General features: G+C 50.4%; 1 protein-coding gene across 5 annotated transcripts in view; it reads left to right on the plus strand.

The window, feature by feature from the left end:
• Positions 1-2,670: 2,670 nt before the first annotated feature.
• LOC138811149 (alpha-actinin-4) overlaps positions 2,671-22,723 on the plus strand; it is a 59,034-nt gene continuing 38,981 nt past the window's right edge. For 4 of the 5 annotated variants that reach the window (XM_069998795.1, XM_069998791.1, XM_069998793.1 and 1 more), the window contains exon 1: positions 2,671-2,936. In XM_069998795.1, the coding sequence (XP_069854896.1) occupies positions 2,772-2,936 (165 nt within the window). In that variant the 5' untranslated portion in view covers positions 2,671-2,771. The remainder of the gene's footprint in view (positions 2,937-22,723) is intronic. The other variant, XM_069998792.1, reaches the window with a different exon arrangement.

Here is a 22,723-nt window from a genome sequence, read left to right on the forward strand (position 1 = left end):
TCAGAGCCTGGACACTGCCCCTGTGCTCTTTCACTTAAGGCTACAGTGCTATCACTCTGAGCCACAGTGCCACTTCCAGATCTTCTCTGTAGTTGTCCACCTCAAAATAATTCAGGCAACTTCTGAAAGGTAGCAATAGCAACATTTATTTTTATTTATGCCAGTCCTGGGGCTTGAACTCAGGGCTTGGGTGCTATCTCTTTGTACTCAAGGCTAGCACACTACCGCTTGAGCCACAGCTCCACTTCTAGCTTTTCTGAGTAGTTTATTTGAGATAAGAGTCTCACAGACTTTCCTGCCCAGGCTGGCTTCAAAACATGATAGTCAGATCTCAGCCTCCCAAGTATCTAGGATTAACAGGTATGAGCCACTGGCGCCCAGCTAATGGCAACATTAGGAAAGAATTATGTCTGGCTTGGTATGAGCAAATGAGAAACAATGAAGGACAGAGAAAGGATAGATTATGTATCATACAAGAGGAGCTATTGTGATGGGGGATGCAGGGGGCAAAGGAATGTATTGTTAAGGAGTCTTGGTGTGGTCTGGCTGGTTATTATCTGGTTTCTGGTTCTCCCAGAGATATTCTTATCCCTGGTCTCTGACTGATCTGGTTCCCATGAGACTTGCCTCCTGCTCCAGGGTTCCATCTCCTCATTACAGGTAATTATCCTCATTTGGGAGTGGTCTGTCCTGCTTAGGTTCTGCTATCCCTGAGGTAGTCTGTCTCCTGTCATAAAGATGTTATCAGTCCATCCTGTCCTTTCTTGGAAGCCAAAGGTGATTACAAAGTGATGCAAATGGAGGAAGAGACACCAAGCTTTTCTCCCGGCTTTTTTTTTTTTTTCATGAATTTGTGGGTCCAAGGAAGGAGTGCCCAGTTGAAGCACCTGTTAGAAATCCAAGGTCAGTGGACTGACACCTTTGTATAGGGAAGAGGAACTAAATTACCTTCTTCCCCATGGCAGGCTCAGGGCACAGAATAAATTCTCTTTGGCCTTCAGGATGCCTTTGGACTTTAAGGACTTGCTGCGATGGCCTGGGAGACATTCCTCTTCCTAGTCCAGTCTACCAGGGCTGAGGTCACCTGGGAGGAGTTGGGAAGTTTTAATTACAGTACAGTGGTTTCCCCTCATTTTTCATTAGCATCCATTAGTTGTATTGAGGAGGGGGGGCGGTCATTTTGACATGTCTATACACGCATATGATGTACCTCTTGATAAGCCTTACCCCTTTTTATCACTCTAGTCCCTCATCATTCCCCCAGTAGTGTTCTTTTTTTCCTCTGTCTCCCTTTTTTTTTTTCCCCCAGAAGCCTTGTGATCTGTTCCCGCCTGGTCACCCCTTAGGGCCTCTCTGTTATCTAACATTTTCCCTTTTAAGGAAGCCTAGAAGGATTTTCCATTTTAGGATTTCTTTGCATATTCCCCTCAGTTCTTGGCTAGCTCCTACCTATCCATATTGCTGCCGGAGGAAAGGCCATGAGCCACTGAAATCTGCAGTCTGGGGAATGTGTGGCAGACAGTGGCAACAACTGTCATCCAGGACGGAGGCCTGGAGGCAGAGCATGGTGCCTGGCACATTGGACAAGCAGCAAGAAGGCCAGCAAGCTAGAAGTAGAGGAGTAGAGGAACTGTGAGGGAAACAGAGGTCAGGTATGTGAAAGACCTGAGTCTGGCTGAAGCCTTAGGATTTTCTATGCTATTTCAAAGCTGAGCTGGTCTGGAACCAGGCAAAATGGACTCCTGCAGCCCTCCTGCCTTTCCTCAATTTTAGCTTTTACTCCTAAGTGTGGAGTCACAAGAGGGTTCTGAGAAGAGGGAGAAACATGAGCTAATCTAAGTTTTCACAACATCCTCTGCCTTTTTTTTTTTTGGCCAGTTAGGGGCTTGAACTTGGGGCCTGGGCATTGTCCCTGAGCTTTTTTGTTCAAGGCTAGTGCTCTACCACTTGAGCCACAGTGCCACTTCTGGCTTTTTCTGTGTAGATTTTTGAGATAAGAGTCTCAGGGACTTTCCTGCTTGCTTGCCCTGGCTTCAAACTATATTCTCAGATCTCAGCCTCCTGAGTAGCTAGGATTACTGACGTGAGCCTTCAGCACCCGGCCCTGAGCACTTTTTGATCAAGGCTGGAGCTCTACCACTTGAGCTACAAGTCCACTTCTGGCTTTTTTGGTGGTTAATCAATGAGCTTTTTTTTGCCAGGGTAGGCTTTGAACCTCTAGGATTACAGGCGTGAGCTACAAGCACCTGGCTCGGTCTGTCTTTAGGGTGAATGCATATAGTATGGTTTGGTATACAGTAGGCATTCAACAAATACTTGTTAAATGGGAATGCATTCCACGCAGGGCAGGTTAAGGCCGGAAAGTGAGCCCCACCTTATGAATCATTCAGCTCTCTGGCCCCGCCCACACGCGATGACGTGCAGGTTCTTGCTGGAGAAGGGGCGCGGCTCCTATTGGAGTAGGGCGGGGTCGGGGAAGGGGTGTGGGGGAGCGAGGTTTAAAAAAAAAAAAAAGAGCAACATGAGTTTTGCGCCGGCGCAGAAGTCCACTGGGCGGTCTCAGTCTGTCAGGTGCGCGGGCGTGTACGTGCGCGCGCGCGGGCGGGTCGCGGCGGCGCAGTGCGCAGGCGCGGCGAGGGTAGTGCGCAGGCGCGAGCGGAGGGCGGGCTGTAGCAGCTGAAGCGACGGCTGCGGCGGAGTCTCGGAGCACAGGGGCGGGAGCTGCGGCCGGGAGTAGAGCGGCTGGTGGTCGAGCAAGAGGCGTCGGCGGAATGGTGGACTACCACGCGGCGAACCAGGCGTACCAGTACGGCCCCAGCAGCGGCAGCGGCAATGGGGCTGGCGGCGGGGGCAGCATGGGCGACTATATGGCCCAGGAGGACGACTGGGACCGGGACCTGCTGCTGGACCCGGCCTGGGAGAAGCAGCAGCGCAAGGTGCGCGGCCCGCGGGCCGGACGGGGGTGGGGCGGGCCGGGGAGGAGGGCTGCGGAGCCTCGGATGAAGGGGTGTGTGTGTGTGTGGGGAATCTCTGATGGGAATTGGGGGGTTCTGGGGACAGGGAAGGAATTTGGAGTCCCGAAAAGAGATTGCAAGAGCTCGAGGAAGGAATTGGGAATCTGAAGGAATTAAATAAATAAATGCAAACAAAAACTGGCGCCCTGGTAGAGAATGTGAGAATCGAGGAAGCCTTAGTGGGTGAAGGAACAGGAGGGGCTGGGCGGGGAGTTATGGGGAATCGAGGAGGTGAATTTTTTTTTTTTTGGTGGAGGGGGGGAGTTCGCGCTAAAATGGAATTGAGTCCGAGGGACGGTATTGCAGGGTCTTGAGGATGGGGTGGGAGAAACAAGATCTAGGAAAAGGTAAGAGTTCGGGGGTCTGGGGAACCCCGAGTATGGAATGCAGAGTGTCTGGAGAAGATTAGAATTGGGGGAAGCCTTAAGTTGGGAGGGGGTTTCTAAAGCTGGAAGTTTAAATAGAGGAGTGTGTGTGTGTGGGGGAAACCCCAGTGTAGCGAGAACAGGCTCAAGGAAAGAGTGGAGAGAAGTTAGGGATCTGTAAGAGGTTTGGGAAGGGGGAGAGAATTGTTGGGGTGCCCTGTTGTAAAGGGAAGAGGAGATAGGAAGATAAAGGGAATGAGCAATACATGGGTGGAGAAGCAAAGCATGGTACTGAGGGTGTTGGTGGGGGGGAGGGTATTTTAGAAAATGGTGGGAGGTGGAAATGGCTCCATAAAGGTCTTGGAGAGGAGCCTAGGGAAATGTAGTGTGGAAAGGGCTAGAAGGTGGGAGGGAGGACTAGCTGGAATGGCGGGTAATGGGAGGAGGGCTAGTTTGGAAAAGTGAAAATTTCCTTAGAAAGGGCAGGTGTGGCTCATACCTGTTTAACCCTAGTTACTCTGGAAGCTGAAATCTGAGGCTTGTGGTTCAAAGCCAGTCCAGGCAGGAACGTCCTAGATACTCTGATTTCCTGATTAACTAGCAAAAAAGCTGTGGCTCAAGTGATAGAACGCTAACTTTGAGCAAAAAAAGCTCAGAGACAGCACCCAGGCCCTGTGTTCAAGCCCAAAGGATGGCAAAAAGTGGGGGAGGGAGGTGTGATAGATAGACAGAAGGAGGGTGTTAAGTTTGGGGGAGGAAGAGATAGGAGCTCAGGAAGGATTGTGTCTTTGGGTGGTGGTAGGCCGGCCAAGCAGGTGAAGAGGTTTTAAAATGGAGCGTACTTTGGGGTGTGAAGGCAATGTAGGGGTCCCTCCTCGGTTGCAGAAGTGAGGTCAGAAGTGGAGCTGGAGGCCAGGAGAGGTGTTGAGGCCTTGGGAGTGATGGTTACCCAGCTTGGTTGGAATGGGAGGGAGGAGGGTGTGGAGTGGGCAGGGGAGGGGGTTGATGAAGTGCATGTGGAAGGTGGGAGGTACTTGAAGTTTGAAGTGTTTCTGAAGATCAAGATTTTCTTTCCACATTTGTTACCGATCCTTGGCTCTGTGGTTTCTCGTGGCAGAGCTGTCATCTGTACCATGGGGGGAATGAGAGGCGTTCCATTGGTAATTCTACCAAGGGGCTTTGTGGGAGACGACTCAGGATGGAGGAGTGTGTTTGGTGGAGATTTCTCAGACTCTTGTGTTGGGGCCGAAGGGCTGAGTTGGTTGCTGAGGGCTGAGCAAAGGGCGGCCTCTTCCTGAGGGGAAGGTGGGAGGAGCTGCTGTACCAGGGCAGCTGAGGTGGGGCTGGCATAACCTTGGCTAGATTACCAACGTCAGCACATTGTCCTCATCAGTCATGATGGAGTGGAGGGAGGGGAGCAGTAGTTCCCTGAGCTGGGGGGGGTTTGTCTTACTAGCCCGACCACCGTGTTGACAGCAGGCATACAATACAAGTGATCTGGAGTCCCAACCATAATTGATTGCCCATGGCAGTGCCAGGTTGGAAAAGGGGAAAAGTTGCCAAGAGACCTGGAAAGTTGGGCGGGGGGGGGGGGGGGGACCGAAGAGCAGTTTTGAGATAGTCTTGGATCTGTCTTCTCCATTTGTATGTAGGTGCTTGGGACAAGGAGCTAGCTGCGTCTTTTTTTCTTTCTTTTCCTTCATGTGGTGTGAATAAAGGATCTTTCTTGCCCTCCTGCCCACGTGCCTCCTCCTGCTCTTCCTTTGCCTCCCTTCTGAGTCAGGGTGTGTGCCCTTGGTGGTTGGAGTCTTTCTTGCCCACAGGGTGGGGCTGGGCCCTTTCAGGCCCCAGGCAGAAACGCCTGGCCTGTGTGTGGGGGAGGGGTGTCATCCTTCCACCCATTGCCAGCCCCCTCCCTCCAGGGCCCGCCCAGGTAGAGGGAATACCAGCTGCTTTAGATGCTCTGGCCAGGTTCTCCTGCAAATATTTACACTTATCTGTTCTCTAGGGGAGAGGATCACTTTACCCTCCCACTCTGGGGGTCCCCGGGGTCCTCTGAATAAGAACAAGAGATGGGAGTAAATACAGCAGTGTATATTCTAAGAACCAGACTCACCCTCCCCATCCAGTCCGCCTGGCATTTTCAGTGTTTCATTGTCACTTCAGCGAATGATGGATTGCCTGTCTTGTCTCAGCGAGGCCAGTCCACTGGGCACCTGGAGAGTGACAGTCCTGTGAACGTCCTGTCCACATGTAACTCACATAGTCCAAAAACCTGTGTCAACTACAGTGGAAGCAGGGCGTGACCCAGGTCAGAGGGAGGGGCTTCTTCCCTTTGACCTGGCAGCCCTTTGCCCTAACTGGGAGCTCCAGACTTGAGGCATTGTCTAGTAAGTTAGGTAGCACAACAGTTTATTTGAGGAGGAAGGCCTTGGCTGTTGGAGGGGTGGGGGTGAGGGGAATAGAGAAGGACTGGTCTGGTCTTTGAGCAAATTCTTCTTTATAATTTTGAGCTGGGACCTTGCTCTGTTGTCCAGGCTAGCCTTGAACTTGTGGGACTTGAGGATCTTTCCACCCCATGAATAGCTGAGACTATAGACATGGCAAATCCTGAACAACTGTAGGGTTTTGTTTATTTGTTTTGTCCATCATGAGGTTTGAACTCTGGGCCTGGATGCTGTCCCTCAGCTCAAGGCAAGCGCTGTACCACTTGAGCCACAGCACCACTTCCAGTTTTCTGAGTGGTTTATTGGAGATGAGAGTCTCATGGACTTTTCCTGCCCGGGCTGGCTTTGAACTGTGATCCCCAGATCTCAGCCTCCTGAGTAACTACGATTACAGGCGTGAGCCTCTGGTGTCCGGCTCTGAACAACTGTAGTTTATTGGTCATTTTCCCAGTTTCTAAAAGAGGCCTGGGCAACCTTGTCCCTCCCTACCCCTGTGACACTTAACCTAAACTGTGTGTCACCGCCAGCTCACCCTCACCGCTGGCAGTGGCTTGAGGAGTCGCCTGGCTTGGCTTGCTTGCTAAGTCCCAGAACATTCTTGTTTGCTAGGCCTGGGTTTAGACCCTGACCTTTGGCTCAGACTTATTAAGTGTGAGTTAATCATTTGAAAGTTCTGATGGTGTTTTGCTTTTCTCCATGAAGGTTTTTTTTCCCCTTCTCATTTTTCTTCCCCCCCCCCCCCCACTTTTTTTTAAGTTTTATTGAAGGCTGATGATAGAAGCTTCAAAGTAGCCATCTGTTATTTTGCTCCATTACTCTAATTGCTTGCCTCTTAGGATCTGGCTAAAACTAACAGTTCCTTAGCAGTTTTCAGAAATGAATAATGTACTTTCCAAAAAAACAAAACAAAGCAAAACAACCCCCCCAAAACTTGGAGTTATCCTCTAGAAGTAGAACAATAAAACTAAAATCATTGGGGGCACTGGTGAATGGCTCACACCTGTAATCCAATCCTAGCTACTCAGGAGGTTGAGATCTGACAATCTGAGTTTGAAGCCAGCCTGGGCTAGGAAGTCCATGAGACTCTTTATCTCCAGCGATAGCGTTCTGCTCTCTCCCCTCCTCTGCCAGAAAATGTGTCTCAACACCTCACTTTTTTTTTTTTTTCCTGGTCGGTTGTGGGACTTAAACTCTGGGCCTGGGTGCTGTCCCTCAGCTTTTCAGCTCAAGGCTAGCACTCTACCACTTGAGCCACAGCGCCACTTCCGGTTTTCGGAGTGGTTTATTGGAGGTAAGAGTCTCATGGACTTTCGTGTCTGGGCTGGTTTTGAACCATGATCCTCAGATCTCAGCCTCCTGAGTAGCTAGGATTACAGGAGTGAGCCACTAGCCCCGGCAACACCTGACTTCCTTTTTTATTTTTGTTTTTTTGGGGTCCGGTCATTGGCCTGAACTCTGGGCCTGGGTACTGTCCCTCAGCTCTTCAGCTCAAGGCTAGCACTCTACCACTTGAGCCACAGTGCCACTTCCGGCTTTTTTTTTCTGCCCATGTGGTGCTGAGGAATGGAACCCAGGGCCGCATGCGTGCAAGGCAAGCGCTCTACCACTGAGCCACCTTCCCAGCCCCCCTCACTTTTTTAATGACTGAAGTAGCAGTGATCTGGATGTTGTGGTACACACCGTTAGTTCTGGAGACTGAGGCAGAAGGGTGGTAAGTTCAAGGCCAGCTGGGGCTACGTAGCAAGACATAGTCAATCAGAGGTCCTGGAGCCTGGCCTGGGAGCACAGGGGCTGTTCACTGAGCTGCCTGAGAGTTGAGAGCTGGCACCTGCCACTCCACTAATCCTAGGTGGTACCAGGCATGGGACTGGAATTACCTTTGGCCTTTTAGAAACACCTTCCCTGCTTCCGTCTTCCCAGACCCGCTGAGAGGCTCCTTTGGCTCACGGGAGCTGACTCACCCTCCAGTTGGACTTGTGGTAAAGGCTTTCATTTAATGGAAGCCAATTGCTTGGCCTCAAAGCGCTGCCTGTGAGGAAAAGTGGGGTGGAGGACAATTCAAGAGAGCTGAGCTGGGCAGGCAGGAGGATCCCCAGTCACCCGCCAGCCTGGACTCCCTAGTAGACTCCCAAGAAGAAGAAGAAAGAAAAACTACAAATGAGGGTCATATGGAGGCGAGGGGCAGCTAGCCGGGGCTGCCCAGTGAAAACATTGCAGCAGGCTTAGACTGTCAGCCTGTGCTCTGAATCAGGTGGGGGAAGGGCTGGGCAGAGCTGGATGCCCGTGTCAGCCGCTGGGTGTGGGGGTGCTACCGTTTCAGCTCACTGGAGTCAAGGCAGACTTTGGCCAGACAGCGTCAGTGTCCTTTTGCAGTCATTCAGTGTGTGGTACAAGTTATCTGGTGCGGTGAGCAGATGACAGCAAGGAGCCAGGGCCAAAGAGGAGTTGATGTAAAAAGGGCCAAGGAAGCCAAGGCTGGGGTGCTAGGCTTTTGCCATGTTGCTTAATAGTGTGGATCTTAAAAATTGTCCGTGTGTAGGTGTGTCAGTCCTTGGGCTTGAACTGAGGAACTGGGCGCTGTCTCTGAGCTTTGTAGCTCAAGGCTAGTGCTCTACTACTTGAGCCATACCTCCACTACTGGCTTTTTCATAGCCGGAACTTTCCTACCCTAGTTGGCTTCAAACTGTGATCCTCAGCTCTCAGTCTCCTGAGTAGCTAGGATGACGATGTGTGAGCCGCCTGCACCCAGCTAGGGTTGTCATTTAAGAAATCATCCCTTGTCCTAGCTTTTGAAAGGGAGAAAGGAAGGGAAGGAGGAATTAGAGAACTACTCGTACATATCACTGTGTTGGTCTCCCCTGGATTTAGAGTGTTCTCGGCCAGGGTCACCCCACTCTATCCCTTCCCTGCCTCTATGTCTTTAGTGTACAGAATAACAAGAACACTCCTGTTACCTGGTATAAGACGCTTTTTTGTTTTTCCATGGAAATAAGAGTCAAGTGATAGAGGCAATTCAATGGCCAGGGTAACTGAAACACTGGCCTATTAAAGGGGAGACGGAAGTGTGTGAGCCCTACAAGCGTGAAAGAAGCATTTATTTCACAGGTGGTTCAAGAGCTCAAGATTACACTCTTTTAAGACAAGTTTAAACTTTGAAACATCAAAGAAGAGTTATAAAGAAACTTAGTTTTACAGTGTAGTCAGTGCAGGCGCCAGAATTTGTTATAAAGTGTCTGAAAGTGGCACAAGTATCACTCACTTTCCCTGGAGGAGGTTGATGAGTTACATTTTAGTTCCTAGCACAGATAGGCAGGGAGGGTAAGGTTCAGTGAATCAAAGAGCAGCAGACCCATAGACTTCAAATTCCTACCTCCATTTCAAGAATGGCCCTGTGGAGGGAAGCACAGTGCTGGCTGGCTGGGAAGGGGAGGGCTCTTCCTGAGGGGCATTTTGCGTACGTTTACCAGGCCTTGGTGTCTGTCCTTTACTTAAACCAGTGCTTGGTGGGAGGTAACTGTCTCCCAGGATTATAAAAAAAATTCCAGCCAGACACTACTAGCCTTGTGCCTGTCATCCTAGCTACTCAGGAGGCTGAGATCTGAGGATCACAGTTCAAAACCAGCCTGAGCAGGAAAATCAATATAACTCTCCAATTAACCACCAAAATGCCGGAAGTGGAGCTGGTGGCTCAAATGATGGACACTACCCTTGAGCAGAAAAGCTCAGGGACGGTTCCCAGGCCCTGAGTTCAAGCCCCAGGACTGTCATATTCTTTCTTTCTTTCTCTTCCCCCCCTCCCCACCAGCTGAGACATTTATCTTGATGTTGTGCCTTTTTTGGGTTGTGTGTTTTTTTTTTTCCCCACATCTCTCTCCTTTCTGTAAACAGGCATGGACTTGGAATGCCCATGGAAAGTTGCTGTAACTTGCGTGCCTTTCATTTAGTGTGAACCACAGTTTTACTCTGGAAAAGGCCCAGTCCTTTTTCTTAGGTGTGATTTATTGCAGTGTTATCTAAAAACCAGTGGCTTGAATCTGGTCATGATTTTTGCTCTTTGGCACCTGTTGCCCGGCTAGCTCCTGTGTTCCCTGAGATTGGCTCCCCGCTTTTCTCCAGTCCCTTTCCCCTAAGAGTTGGGAACCCATCCTAGGTCTCAAGGAAGTACAGTGATTCCCTGAAATATTTCTCTCCTCACTTTTACTTTGATGTATGTAATAGTTATAATAGTTATCATTAAGTCAGTTTGAATTTGTTGCCTTAAGTTTTTTGTGTCAGTATTCAACTCTTAAGTCTCACTTATGCTGGGTATGCTTGAGCTGTATTCCTCTAGCCGCTCCCCCCAACCCCCCCCCCCCCCCGCCTCTTTTGTGCTGGACCTAGGGCTTGAGTGCTGCCCCTGAGCTTTTTTTTTTTTTTTTCCCTCAAGGCTAGTGTTCTACCACTTGAGCCACTTCTGGCTTTTTTGGTGGCTAATTGGAGATGAGAGTCTCACAGACTTTACTGCCCTGGGTGACTTTGAACATGAGCCACTGGGGTCCATCTTTTTTCTGTTGTTGTTTTGTTGTTGTTGTTTTTGAGATGAGGGTCTCACTGACTTTGCTGGGGTTAACCTTGAGCTCTGAATCACAGTGCTGGGTTTATAGGCAGGCTTACCTTCGAATTTTGAAGGGAGCTTGATGTGGTACATGGAAGACCCAGTTTCCCCCGCTGTAAATAGAAAGGAAACCTCAAAAATAAATATACAGAGAATGAAACAACCTTCTTAGGTTCTGGCTAAATCCTGTTCCTGCAGTTTCTGGTCTGAGGCCTGATCTCTCCGTGGGGGAGGTGCAAAGGTACTAAGGACCCCCTACCAAGTAGAGACCTTCTCTTTGAAGTTTTTGATTTCAAAGGTTTAATGTAAGGTGGGGATAATTCTTGGAAAAAGTTTGTTCTCCTGGGGTGGGCCAGGCAATAATATATGTTGAAACCCAGAGCTTTCTGCTCATGATTGGACGCTTTATTTATTTATTTATTTTCTGTTGTGGGGCTTGAACTCAGGGCCTGGACACTGTCCCTGAGTCTCTTTGTGCTCAAGGCTATAGCACTCTACCACTTGAACCACAGCGCCACTTCCGTTTTTGATGAGTGGTTTATTGGAGATGAGTCTCTCGAGGCCTTTCCTGCCTGGGTTGGCTTCAAACCATGATCCTCAGATCTCAGCCTCCTGAGTAGCTAGGATTATAGGCATGAACCCACTGCCCAGTGTTTTGTTTTTTAAGAAACCTGACCAGGGGCTGGGAAGGTGGCTCAGTGGTAGAGCGCTTGCCTTGCATGCTCGAGGCCCTGGGTTCTATTCCTCAGCACCACATAAGCAAAAAGAAAAAGCCGGAAATGATGCTGTGGCTCAAGTGGTAGAGCGCTAGCCTTGAGCTGAAGAGCTGAGGGACAGCGCCTAGACCCAGAGTTCAGGCCCCACGACCGGAAAAAAAAGAAAAAAGAAAAGAATTGTGGACCCTGCACTACTGGCTCACTTCTGTAATCCTAGCTACTCAGGAGGCTGAGATCTGTGGATCCTGATTGGAAGCCAGCAAGCTCCCCCTTTATATGCCCCCCTCTTATTTCCAATTAACTACCAAAAAATGCCAAAACCGGAGGTGTGGCTTAAGTAGTAGAATATTAGCCTTGAGCAAAAAAGTGCCCAGGACCAGCACAAAACTCTGTGTGTGTGTGTGTGTGTGTGTGTGTGTGTGTGTGTGTGTGTGTGTGTGTGTGAATAGATACATAGAACAGATTCGTAGGGTGGCACTGTAGACAGGACAGCAGTGTTAGAAAGGCTGTGATTGCTCTGAGGAACTGGGTGAGGCAAGCCTGGGAAATAAATACCCTTGTGCCCAGCTTTCTGGGAGTGAATGGGGCTGCTGGGGACACAGCAGCACAATGGCATTGTGTCTTCGGCTCTAGGCAGGAATAAAGACAACATTGTGGTTTGTTTTATGCTTTTGAAAGTTTCCCCCCAAAGGTGTGGGACTGAGTGACGCTGGTCACTGGCTTTCTAGTGGGTTTTCTTTTCATCTCCTCCCCCCCCTCCCTTGCCCGTCCTGCCCCCCTTGCTGATGGCTTCTGGAGAGGGTGGAGGCCATCATCTAGATGGATGGGAGGCCAGGGAACACCTTTCATCTTATAATCTCCAAGTGTTCAAGATAAAGTTTTCATAGCTTACTCCGGACTAGTAATGACTGATGTTAAGAATGTCTTATTTAGCAGCCCTTCAGAGGGCACAGCAGGAATGAAAGTCTCTCTTTCTCTCTCTGAGTCTGTTTTGTCTGTCTGTCTGTCTGTCTCTGTGTGTGTATGTCTGTCTCTCGCTCTCTGATGGTGGAAGAAGCCAACCTGAGGCTAGAAGGATCACATGGAAGGAAGCTTGCAAATGATTCAGCGTCCAGCCATGCTGGATGTTGCTTTTGGGAGTGCCTGTGTGCGCATGTGTGTGCAAGGAGCTGTGTGTGGGTCTGTGGTTCATGGTGGGAAGGAAGGCCCTGATTACCAAAGGCGTCAGGCAGTGCTGGAAGCTGACTTCAGCCAGGGCCCTCAGGGTTCAAATGCTGGTGCTCTGGTCTGTCTAAATCGGATATGGAAAAGGTGTTGAGCTGCTGTCACCATAGAAATCCAATCCCCAGCTTACTATTTGGGGCAGTGGCACTGTACCCAGGGGCAGTGCCAATGTGGGCTGTTGGGCCCCTGGGCAGCGCTCTCTCAAGAAAATGCCTACATGTATAGTGGCCAGGCTGCTTTATTGGTAAAGGGCATGTGTTTGAAGCAGCTGGTGGCTTTGTGGCCTGTCCAGGGCCTTTGTCCTCCAGAGACTGGGAGCTGGAATCTCAGCTATGTGGGGTTTTTTGTTGTTGTTTTTTTTTTTTTTCTTTTTTGGTTTTTTTCCCTTTGTGGTGCTGGGGATTGAACTCCAGGCTTCATGCATGCTAAGCCGGTGTTCTACCTCTGAGCCATATCCCCCAGCCGTTATGCCATGTTTTCCTAGCAGGGCAAAATGTGTCTGCATTCCTCGCCTGTTCTCACAAACACACACAAATTAAAAAGAACTCTAAAGTTTCCAGCAAATCCCAAGAGCAAATACATTTTTTTTTTTTAAAGTGCATCCTTCCAGCTTTGTTAGTAAGCAAGCCTTTTCCTTCCTTCTACGCCCCCTTCTGGGTTAAGATCACGTGAGAAAAATGGTTCCCATCCTACTGTCTGAAACTACAAAATGCTTCCACAACACACTGCAGGGCTATGCCCGACTCAGCTTGTGTTTGGAAGAGCCAGGTTTTCTTTGTTGTGTTGTTGTTTTCTCACTTTAAGACTTCTGTGATCTTCCAATTCTAGCCTAGGACGTAAACTCAGTTTCAAATTCAAAATGTCTGGAACCGCCGACTTGCTAGGCTGGTTCTTGGGCTGTCTGGTGAATGGTCCCTCCTTACAGGCTGTCCGCGGGCCAGTCAAGATTCAGGTCTTCAAGTCTTGGAAGGGAGCCAGACAGTAAACATCACTGGAGTTGTGAGGCAGTTACTTGAGCCATGTGTTGCCAGGACTGTGGTTGGATTTGACTTTCAGTAAAACAGAAAGGCCTGTATCAAGATGTGTTTTTCAGAGATGTTGGCTTTGGTCCCCTCAGCACTCTGTCCCCTGCTGGGGTGAAAGGAAACACCTAGACCATCAAGGGAAGGGTCTTCCCTTTGTAACTTAATTTTTTATGTGTGCTTTGATCCTGGGGCTTGAATTCAGGGCCTGGGTACTGCCCCTGAGTTCTTTTTCTCAAGGCTAGCACTCTACCACTTGGAGCTACAGCACCACATTTGGTTTTCTGGTGGTTAATTGGAGGTAAGAGTCTCACAGACTTTTCTGCCCAGGCCGGCTTTGAACTGCAATTCTTAGATCTTAGCCATCTGAGTATATGCGATTAGAGGCGTGAGCCACAAGCTGCTGGCTCCCTGGGTTTTGTTTTGTTTTGTTTTGCCCAAGGGTAGCACTCTTCCATTTGAGCCATAGCTCCACTTCTGGCTTTTTTTTTTAAGTGCTTTTTATTTTTTTAAATAATTTCAAGTGAGCGCATAGTTTCACAGTATTGTGGGATAGTGATACTTAAAGTCACAAACACATTTTAACCTTCACAAGACAAATTGTCTTTTTAGTGCTTTTTAAATGCTTTATTGGAGATAAGAGTCTCTTGGACTTTCCTGCCTGGCTTTGAAACATAATCCTCAGATCTCAGCCTCTTGAGTGGGAAGGATTATAGACCTGAGCAATTAGGGCCCCTGACCCCTTTGTAATTTTCATGGCTCAGTGATGAAGGACCACTATAGAAGAGAATTGGGTCTGTTGAAGACTGTCAACCATTTTAGGAGTCCTCTTTCTTTTTTATTTTTATTTTATTTTATTTTAATTTTTGGGTCCAGTCTGGGCCTGGGCGCTGTCCCTCAGCTCTTCAGCTCAAAGCTAGCGCTCTACCACTTGAGCCACAGTGCCACTTCCAGCTTTTTTTCTTTTTGCTTATGTGGTATTGAGGAATTGACCCCAGGGCCTCATGCATGCAAGGCAAGCGCTCTACCACTGAGCCACCTTCCCAGCCCTAGGGGTCCTCTTTCTTACCTCCCCTCTTCCCGTAGGAACTCCCGCTTCCCACTCCACTTCAGATCCAAAGGGAATAAGCATAGACCATAAAAATAGAAGACTCCAAGTGCACCAAGTTCTCTATAAGCAGCCACCTAGCTTTGAGAAAGTTCTGGGCCTCTTTAGTAAACAAGCCCAGAACAACCCTGGCCAAATACGGCCTGCTCCAGGGCCTTAGGGTTAGTGTAGGAGACAGCTTTCTTGCCTAAAAATAAATGTGTGTTTCTATCAAACATTCCAGGCATAGTTAAAACATGAGGCAACCGAGGAGCCAAGGAGGTCTGTGGGTGCAGTCACGCGGGAGGGCAAGGGTCCTGGGGAACCACAATTGAGGAACCATGCACCAAGTGTCCTGTTTTCACAGGTTGGTGGGGAGACAGGTAGTAAGCTGCAAACCAGCAAGGGGACTTTAACCTCAGGAAGGGTTGGGTGCTGCAGAGTAATGAACAACAACTAGGTGGTGCAAGAAGAAGTTAGAAATAGACCATGGATCAAGAACTTGGGAGGCTCAGGTAGGAGGATTGCCAGTTCCAGGTCAGCCTGGGGAGCTACATAAGAAGACCTTGTCTGAAAACAGAACAACAAAAAAATTCTGTTTCTCTTAAACCATGTAACCAAAAAGACAAAGAAATGCGCCATGGCCGTTGAAGCTGCAGGCCTAAGTAACAGAGCCAGACTTGGGCAGGGGGGAGGAGGACGGGGATGGTTAGGAGCAGGGAAATGGGTCTTGGAACTTTTCTGAATGTGTCCAGGTGAGGAATCTCAGAGTTCATTTCCTGACCTCTGACAGGCTCTGGAGTCCTTCCTCCCCGCCCTCCGTCCCATCCCCCCCCCCCCCCCCCCCGCCTGATCAGAACTGACTTCTAAAGTGGGAACCCATCACTGCAGAGCATAAACCAGACAAAAAGCCTCAATTATCTCTGTGATCGTGGCCGCAACAGGCACCTGTGTTTGATTAAAGCCTCAGTCATTCTTGAATCTGGAGTTTTATGGTACTGTGCTCATAAGGCTTTGTAGTGCGACTCTGGGAGCTGGCTTTTACCACGGGAACCAGCTCCAGTGCCTCCCCTGTCTTCCTGATCCCTCCAGAGGCCATTTCTACCTGGTCAGATGCCACCTTGCTTCCAAAGCATCTTTTTTTTTTTTTAAAGTATTGATTGAGTCTCCCACTTTGAAGCCTGATTTCTACACTGGCCTCTTTTCTGTCCTGGCCCTATCCACCCCTCTTTCAGGCCATTCTGCATTTACTCCTTGTCCCTTTGGTCAGGTGGGGGCTAGGACGGTTGGTGCTGGTTCTGCAAATGGTGCTGGTTCTGCAAATGACACAGACATGCGGCTGTATTCAGTCTGAGGCATTGGGCTTTCTTGTGGCCCACTGGAAGCCAATCCCAGAACGGGTAAATTCATTGAGCCAGGGCTTCCTACTTGGAGTGAGCTTGTCAGACTAGTTGTGTGGCTTTGCTCAGGGAGGGAGGAGCTGAGACAGAGAGCTTGGGGCTATCAATAAGCACACATCACACACAGCCCGGCAAGTTATATCCTGGAAACTATGGCTGGGATCTCCCTGCCCTCCCCCTCACAGATCCGTGGCAGACATCTTCCCTGTCAACAGAATATAAAGCAGTGACGGAGGCCCGGGTGTCTGCAATGGCACAGGCAGCCCCACCCTCCTGCTTCCCCTGGAAAGGAGATGGCGCAGTCTCCATGCTCCTGGCATTCTGCCATGTGAACTTGCTATTTTTTTCCCCTTCTTTTTGTGCTAGTAGTGGGGTTTGAATTCAGAGCCTGGGTGCTGTCCCTGAAAGTTTCCCCCCCCCAAAAGCTGGTGCTCTCTCACTTGAGTCACAGCTGCATTTCTAACTCTTCAGTGGTTCATTGGAATTAAGATTCTCACAGGCTTTCCTGTTCGGTCTGGCTTCGAACCATGATCCTCAGATCCCAGCCTCCTGAGTAGCTAGAATAACAGGCATGAGCCACTGGCACTGGGCTTGCTAAATCTCTTTTAAGTGGCTGTATGGGAGGACAGATGAGTGTGTACGTGTCCCCTGACACATAAAAATAAAACTTCCTTTTTATAAAAATCTATTCCGAGTAGGCAGAAAGGATGTGGGAAATGGAAAATGTGTCGGATTATATTGAGTCCTAGCTCACGTCTGAGATCCAGCGGTAAGTTTCCATGGTGGGTAGCTTAGTATGCATTTATGCAGAGCTGAACCCGCTCCAAGTGGTTGCTGCAATGAACAGGCTTTCTTGTGTGTGGAGGGAGGTGTGGGGGGAGTCGCCTCCTGTCACACTGGAAAAGTTGCCCCTTGGATAGCAGAATGGAGTGAGCGTGGACCAGAGTGGGCCTGCATTTTACAGCCAGCCAGCTAGCTTCTGGTGTAACATGATGAGTTGGGGCTTTGCGGGCCCTGGAATCCAGCGCTCAGGTAGAAACATGACCGCCAGGGCCAGACAACAGCCCTCACTGGGCCCCTGGGCACACCGAGCGAGCTCCGTGCCGAGCCTTTGGGGTATGAGAAACCGGAGCCCTGGCCCCTGCTCTCCTGGAGCTCACTGGGTAGTACTCAAAGCCACAGGAGACTCAAGAGTGCATAGCCCTCTCGCTGTGTCCCGGGACAGGCAAGGGGTGCATCAGGCCAGGTTGGGTCAGTCATGGACACGTTCATAAAAGAGGTGAGTGTGCTCTGCCCTAGCTGCCTGCAGGTTTCGGGGGGGGGGGCGGCAGATGTTAGGAGGCCCCCCCCATGTGTGACCACACAACACAACCACCCTTCCCCAGCCAGCGGTTTGGGGGCAGCTTTGGGTCTGAGGGGTGAGGTACCTTGCTTGTTCTAGCTTAGAGAGGCTTCTGGGTCCCAGTCCATCTAGGTGCAGAGCCGGTGGCCGGATGACCAGGGTAGGTGTGTACCCCCTGCCTGCTGAGACCCCCCTCCTCAGGAGAAGCACCCTGTTTTTGAGTTGGGGCCGGGTGGGTGGGTCTGCATGCTGCCTTGCGGTGCAGATGATCCCTCAGCCTGGGAACCACCATCCTGTCCTGAGATCATAGAGGTCCGTGGGGCGACAGGAGGCTGGCTAGGGTGGGTGCCATCCCCAGATGAGGATCTGCACGCCTGCCATGCCAAGCTTTTAGGTGCTATTCTTTACATAAAAAGCCTTAGAGCAGGCCTGTGGGCTTGTGGAGCCTAGAGTTCCCATCCCAGGCAATACTGTACTCTGCTTTAAAAAAAATAAAACAACAAAAACACCTCATTCGGGAAGCTTATGGATAGATGTGGTGACTCAAATACTGCCGTGCCCAGAACTGACGGTGTGCAGTCGCTGTCTGCTTTCGATGTGGGTGAAGGCGCTTTCATTGGTACCTGATGTTGGATGTAGCTCAGCGCAAGAAAATGACGTGGGTCACACCATCCAGTAAAACTTGTTCTCCATCCTTTAGATTGCCTGGGTCTGTGGTTAGCTGTGGAAGGGCTGAGTGGTAGGTATCGCCTGAGCTGGGGCTAGTCTCTAGCCTGGTACCCATGGGGAGAGAGGGCAGAGGATGCCTGCAGCACCACTTTCTTTTGCTCTTTCTACCTGTGGAGCTCTCTAGACAGGGCCTGCCTCCCTTGAAAAGGCAGACAAGTTAGGGAGGTAGAGAACCTGGGGCTCTTCACCTGTAGTTGATTAATATAGTACTTCACCCTTCTCTGGGGAGAATATTTCCTAAGGTAGAATTAGCAGGATTTTCAGGGGCCCATGAGCTGGCCATATTGGTACACATGTATAATCCCTGCACTCAAGAGACTGAGGAAGGAGGATCCACTGGTTTGAGATCATCCTGGACTGCCTAGCAAGACCTTGTCTGGGGATGAAAAAGTGTCTTGTGTGCTTCCAGGTCTGGAGGTGTCACCTGCTCAGCTGGTAGGTTAGCGGATAGCACCCCACCTCCTCACCAGAGAAAGGAGGCAGCTCAGGTGACAACAAGATCCCTGCTGTCTCCTAGCCTGGATAGCTACACTGGCTCAGGAGGCAGCTCTGAGCCCACGGGAGAGGGCTTGTGGGCCCCCCCCCCCCCATGCCTGCAGTGAACAGTGTTGGTGTGGGGGCGGGGAGTCAGAGCTGGACTCCACCCCACTCCTTAACCTGCATCCTGCCCTGCCCTGGGCCGGTCACAGGGGCTGCAGCTTCTCTGGCCTCCTTGGAAAAAGGGCATCACTCTGCCTCCCAGGACGATTCCAAGGATTAAACAGGATAGAGTGTGTGAAGCACTTGGCACAGCGCCTGGCACATTGTAAGTGCTCAGTAATTATTTTAGCAGCTCCCCTCCCGTAGCCAGGTGGGGGCTGCGGCTCCAGCCTCCTCTTCAAAGGGCTTGAAAGTGCTGCCCAAATGTGCAGCACAGTGGAAAACCCAAACATCTATCCTCTTTCCTGAACACCCCCCCCCCCCCAACTCTGGAGCCTAGCCCCAGCCAGCAACTTCAAAGAAGCATCCTCCATCCAGTGGCAACTGACACTGGCTGCTAGTGACGCGGCCTGGCCCTCCCAGCCTGCCGGCCTCTGTGTCCATCTGGGCCTCATTATCTGGGAGGTGGCTTCCAGCTTCAGAGTTTCGAGCCCTGAACAGATCTGTGTCTGGATGAGCCATAGGCAGTGCCAGGAAGACTCTTACATGAGCAATTGAACTTCCTAAGTTTTCTGTCTTTCCCCCAGGTCTCCTCTTTTCCCAGTCCCTCCCCCCCAAAAAATCAAAACCCTATCAACTCAAGTTAGAAACAACCCACAGCCTGTTACATACTATGGAAATAGTAAGGGCTTCCCACTGATCACCCCAAAATAACAGTCCAGAAAGACTAGTGAAGGGTGCCAAGAGGCCCACAGGAGCACATGGGACTTTCTGGAAGGCCTAGAGGAGCAGAGCCCCCGCTCCAGGAGGCCTTCCCTGCCCTAAGAAGCTTCTCCTGCCGGCTGCTCCATCCTCTTTCCTCCCGCCCCACCCCCCTTCCCGGGGTCACTTCCTGATGCCATTCCACAACTTAGCCCCTATCCCCCCTAAAAGCAATCAAATCCACAACCTAATAAGGCAAAAGAATGAGGAGAATGTCCGCCTCCCAGCCTCTCCCCTAACAGGCCCGGGCCCACAGCAAATTTGGAAAATGTTACAGCAGAGTGACAACTAACTGACTGACTGGAGGGGGGGGGGGGCACTGGTGTGGCCATTTTCAGGAGCTCCCATTGTCGGCAGGACCCTGGGGGAGGCCACCCGGCTGGGCTCGTGCTTTCCAAAGCAGGGGAGGGAAAAGTATATGGAAAGTCACAGCCTGAGTCAGCTGCACCTCCAGGGTAGGTTCGCAGCCCAGAGAACACAGAGTACCAACCAGCAAAGCTTTTGCAGAGTGATCGGCCTCTGTGTGGCCCTGCTCCTGACGCAGGACAGGGATGTGCAGATCCAAATGGGGTTAAATTATCCCGAGTGTTAATTAAAACTTGTCAACACTTAGAGTGCTGCCCTGATCCTGAAACCTGTCACCCCCTCCTACACCATGATCCTAAGCAAGTCAGCCCTCAGAAGCCATTTGTGATGGGCTGGGGAGAGGAAGGGCCTTGTCTCTGGTGTGAGCCCAGGGAGGAGTTGGAGGGGTCCAGGACCTGGCCCATTTTGTTTTGGAAGGTCAGACTTCTTCATTAGCCTGGGTGCTGGGGGAGGTCGTGAGGGGGGGGAGAGAAAGAACCAGCCTAGAGATGTGCCAGGGCTTTCAAATTGCTAATTATCAGCAGGCATGAGGTCATCTGTAAATATATCTAATTCTTTAGCTTGTAATTAAGGTGCTCATTAAAAGTGCAGGGGAATTTTTTTTTTAAGGGAAAAACACAAAAAGCCTTTGTTTCAACCTGACAGGATGGCTCAGAACCAGCAGGATTGAGGCACTGGGTTGGTTTCCTGTCTTAAGAGCCTTTGCAGGAAACACTGTGAACAATATTGGTGACCCTGCCAAGGAGACAAACCTGGGGTGATGTCATTGTTTGCGGCCACTTGCCTGGGGGGCGGGGGGAGGCTGCTCGGTGGGCTTAAAAAATGTTGTGTATTTGGCTATCTTTCCAAGAAGCAAGTCAAGTCGAGAGTGGGAGAGAAGTCTCCAGGGAAGATCTCGGAAATATTCTTAGCTGAGTTCAACTGGCCCTATTTTTCTAAGCTTTACAAAAATAAAATAAAAATCCTCACTCTTCTTGCTCCTCAGAATGCTGCTTTTTTAGGGCAGGCCTTTCTTGAGCCATTCTCGCAGGGTGCTCTGCGTAACTGGCCGTTAGAGTGTACCAATAGTTACTTAGGCCCTAGGTAAGTGCATACTCACCCTTAGGAAGTGTGGAACCTGACAGCCAGGATGAGTTTTTGATGTATCTGCTGCTTACATACACATACACACACACACACACACACACACACACACACACACACACACACACACACACACACACACACACACACACACACACACACACACACACACACACACACACACACACACACACACACACACACACACACACACACACACACACACACACACATTTTGGAGAATACCCCAGTGCCAGTGAGCCTGGCATCTATTAGAAGTTGTTAATCTCGCATGTGCCTCCAGGAACTGTCTGGACTATCTCTAAGGGAGAAAAAAAAAGGACAAGCTTTATATCTATGTCATTTTTCCACTGGCTTGGAAGTCTTTTAACAGTGAGGCATAAACACAGTCTTAAAATGAAAGCAACAAAAATAAACTCAAAACAGCCCTGTGTGGAGACATTAATGCAAACGATGCAAGCTGGCTTGCTATTTCTGTGGCGGAAGGCAGTTCTAAGAAGAGCCAGGCTTGCTTAAGGCAAGCTGGGTCTTTGAGGCGTCTGTGCCTCAGATTCCTAATGAACCCCCTCCCCTCCCCAATCTCTCACCCCCAGAGATTACTCCGAAGGCAAAAGGCAAAGCAGAGTCGCCTCCAATTGCAGTCTCCCTCCCAGCACCCCTCCTAACATCCCTATGGCTTTGGGAGGAAGTTTGGAGACTGAACCAGAGGGCCATGCACATTTCCCGTGGCTCACATCCGGTCATCTGTTAATCCCCCTATCCCTCTACAACTGACATTTAACCTGACACAGTCTTGGAAGAAAGGCAAAAAAGAAAAGTAGTCAACTTCCCCTGTCCTCACAGCGGTTCCATGCTGACTGGAGAGGGGCCATGAATTCAGTGTGGGGGGAGCCCACACCTGTTAAAATAGGTGATGCTGGGTTTGAGAAGGGTCTTCCATCATGGTGTGTATTGTAGTGGGGGAGCTCATATATTCAAGGACCTCCAGATTGTGAGTTCCAGGCCAGCCCGGGCTATATAAGGAGAGCCTGCCTCTGAAATAAAAATACTAAAATAAGTGAAAAGCCCAGTGGAGTTGTGGCTGCTTGGCTCTTGGTCTGTACTTCCACGGGATGGGGGAGGGATCCCCTGGACTGAAGAGGCCCCCTGTTTATTTGGCTTGGGACCTGCACCTGGAAAGGAACAACAGATGGATCCAGCCAGAAGGATGCTGCCCCTGGGGAGGAAGCCCCAGATTTCAGGTGTCCCACCTCAGAGGCTTCCACTCAGACGGCCCAGGATTTGGAGTGGATGGTCCAGGGACCTATCCCAAGGTTGCCGCTTTTACTTAGACTGCACGGGTGGGCAGCTGGTGGAGACCCTGGCAGGTGAGGTGGCAGCCGCCCTTGGGTGGCTTAGCTGACTCTGCAACTGGAGGCATGGGTTTGTGGTGGCTGCCAGGAAGTGTTGCACCCAATGCTCAGCAAGTTGGTGAGGTTAACACCATTTTTGACAGGCTGGTGCCAGTGCCAGGGGCTGACACCATCATGGCTATAGCCCTGGGGTATAAAGTTCTTGGGGGCCCACTTTGGAAATGCATGCTTGGAATATTGGCTTGCTAGCGCCACAAAAGGGACAGACTCTGCAGGCAGTTTGAAGCTAGGGTTGGGGGAAGGAGAGAGAAGCAGTTGCAGCCAGCCGAGACTTTCAGCTCTTGGCCTTCAATGGATGGAAATCTGTAGGACTTTTCTGATCTTCATGGAAATAACTGTTCACTCTCAGCTCCAGTGGAGGAAGTGTCGGCAGCAAATGTGGGCTGCTCCTCGGGCCTACTGAGCTGGTAGAGCTGGTGTTCCTAGCCATTTCCCAAAGTGCACCTTCCTTTTTCTTACCTTTGTCCCAGCCCTACAACTTGGATTCAGTGCCACCATTA

Source organism: Dipodomys merriami, unplaced genomic scaffold (assembly GCF_024711535.1).
Source record: "Dipodomys merriami isolate MVZ:Mamm:240054 unplaced genomic scaffold, mDipMer1.0.p SCAF_52, whole genome shotgun sequence".
In the NCBI taxonomy this organism is placed as follows: Eukaryota; Metazoa; Chordata; class Mammalia; order Rodentia; family Heteromyidae; genus Dipodomys; species Dipodomys merriami.